General features: G+C 47.4%; 1 protein-coding gene across 1 annotated transcript in view; it reads left to right on the top strand.

Annotated features, from left to right (window-relative positions):
- Nucleotides 1-833: 833 nt before the first annotated feature.
- The window catches only part of LOC103610689 (disks large-associated protein 2-like), a gene marked incomplete at its 3' end in the record, with an annotated part of 19,707 nt that continues 18,307 nt past the window's right edge, over nt 834-2,233 (top strand). Inside the window, exon 1 of the mRNA XM_008594803.1 lies at nt 834-1,895. Coding sequence (XP_008593025.1) covers nt 894-1,895 — 1,002 coding nt within the window. The remainder of the gene's footprint in view (nt 1,896-2,233) is intronic.

Below are 2,233 nucleotides of genomic sequence, written 5' to 3'. Positions count from 1 at the left end.
ATTGAGACCCCATTTAGGTTAGCACCAGATTCGACCTTGCTCCCAACTGGTAGCCAGAGAGATGCAGGAAATACAGACTCAGGAAGCTCATTCCCCCAGGAGAACAGGTGGAAAGAAACACCTGAGGCACAGCGTCCAGGAGACAGCCTAATGGGTGGAGCCTGGAGAGGGTCTGAGGGTCCCAGCCCACATCACCCCACGGGAAGTGGGATCCATCCTTGGGGAAGGTGGAGGCAAGGTGGGTCCCCTAACCAGTGTCCCATCTCTCTCTCTCCACTATCCTATACCCCACAGACAGATGGCATTGAGAAAGCCACCTCCGTTCCTTACCTGCACAGGAAGATATGGCATTAAACAAACGATTTCTTGATTAATACATTAGTGTAACACTATAGCTTAACAGGCAATATTACTAATCAAATACCAGATGTTATTTTTTCAAACTTCTTAAGCTGAATCACAACATGCAAACCTAATTGAAATATAACTATGTTTTTTCCCCAATTGCTTATTTTTTTTAATACTTCAAAATCTGGCTGTCAAGAGACCTCATTAATCTACTGGACATTAAATATTTATTGTTGTAAAATATCATTTGGGAATATCAATGTTTTCTCTTTATCTTCTCAAACTCTGGAACAATGTAGTATAAAAAAAAAGATAGTTCACTTGAACATGAATGTCCACACCAAAAATGCATACCTACTGTGGGAAAAAATAATAGTTCACATATGAGGTACCAAATATTTAACTTTCCTAATACATGAGAATTTTCATCAACATTTCCACCAAATGTTAAATGACATTTCTGTGTTTTGTCAACAGACCAGCAGTACTCATGGTCACCAACTCAGCACTTCAATGAAGAAAGATACTCCCCTGCTCCTAGGAATATGAAAGGATTATCTGGAAGTCGAACTCAACCACAGTTGTGTTCTGGTCATACTTGTGGCTTAACGGTGCCTGACGACTGTGAGCATACCCATGACCACATCCACCATGGGCAGGAGGCCAGGCAGTCGTACCTGCTCAGCCCGACGGAGAGCTGCCCCATGGACCACCACCGCTGCTCCCCCCGGAGCTCCATCCACTCGGAGTGCGTGATGATGCCCATGATGCTGGGCGACCACATGTCCAGCAGCACCTTCCCCAGGATGCACTACAGCTCGCACTACGACACGAGAGACGACTGCGCCATGTCTCATGCCAGCACCAAAATTAACCGCATCCCAGCCAATCTCTTGGACCAGTTTGAGAAACAGCTCCCTCTCCACAGGGACGGGTTCCACACGTTGCAGTACCAGAGGACTTCAACCGCCGCAGAGCAGCGCAGCGAGAGCCCGGGGAGGATACGACACCTCGTCCACTCTGTCCAAAAACTCTTCACCAAGTCGCATTCCTTGGAAGGCTCTTCCAAGAGCAATATCAACGGGACCAAGGGTGACAGCAGGGTGGACGACCACCACCATGGCCACCACTCCAAACACAGTAAAAGGAGTAAAAGCAAGGAGCGGAAGCCCGAGGGCAAGCACAGATCCGGCATGAGCAGCTGGTGGAGCTCCGACGACAACCTGGACAGTGACAGCACCTACCGAACGCCCAGCGTGGTCAACAGGCACCACATGGACCACATCGCCCACTGCTACCCCGAGACGCTGCAGAGTCCCTTTGGGGACCTCTCACTGAAGACTTCCAAGAGTAATAACGACGTCAAGTGCTCCGCCTGCGAGGGCCTGGCCATGACCCCGGACACCAAGTACATGAAGCGGAGCTCCTGGTCCACACTCACGGTGAGCCAGGCCAAGGAGGCCTACCGCAAGAGCTCCCTGAACTTAGACAAGCCCCTGGCCCACCAGGAGATCAAGCCTGCCCTGAGGCCGTGCCACTACCTCCAGGTAAGGAGTCTCACGGGCATGACTGCAGTCTTATCACAGTGGGTTTTTTAAATTACAGGGTTTTTTTTTTTTAATTGACAAAGAAGAATTGTGGAAATGTATTGTGAGGAGTCTCACGGGCATGACTGCAGTCTTATCACAGTGGGTTTTTTAAATTACAGGGTTTTTGTTTTTTAATTGACAAAGAATTGTGGAAATGTATTGTATGCACCGTGATGTTTTGAAATACATATAAGTTTTGGAATGGCTAAATCAAGCTAATTAACATATGCATTACCTCACATACTTATTTTTTCATTTAGAAAACGCTTAAAATCTACTGTTTTATGATTTTCCAG

This window comes from Galeopterus variegatus, unplaced genomic scaffold (genome assembly GCF_000696425.1).
Source record: "Galeopterus variegatus unplaced genomic scaffold, G_variegatus-3.0.2 Scaffold11589, whole genome shotgun sequence".
Taxonomy (NCBI): domain Eukaryota; kingdom Metazoa; phylum Chordata; class Mammalia; order Dermoptera; family Cynocephalidae; genus Galeopterus; species Galeopterus variegatus.
The sequence above is the reverse complement of the archived record's forward strand: the minus strand, read 5'-3'. Positions and strand labels throughout refer to the sequence as shown.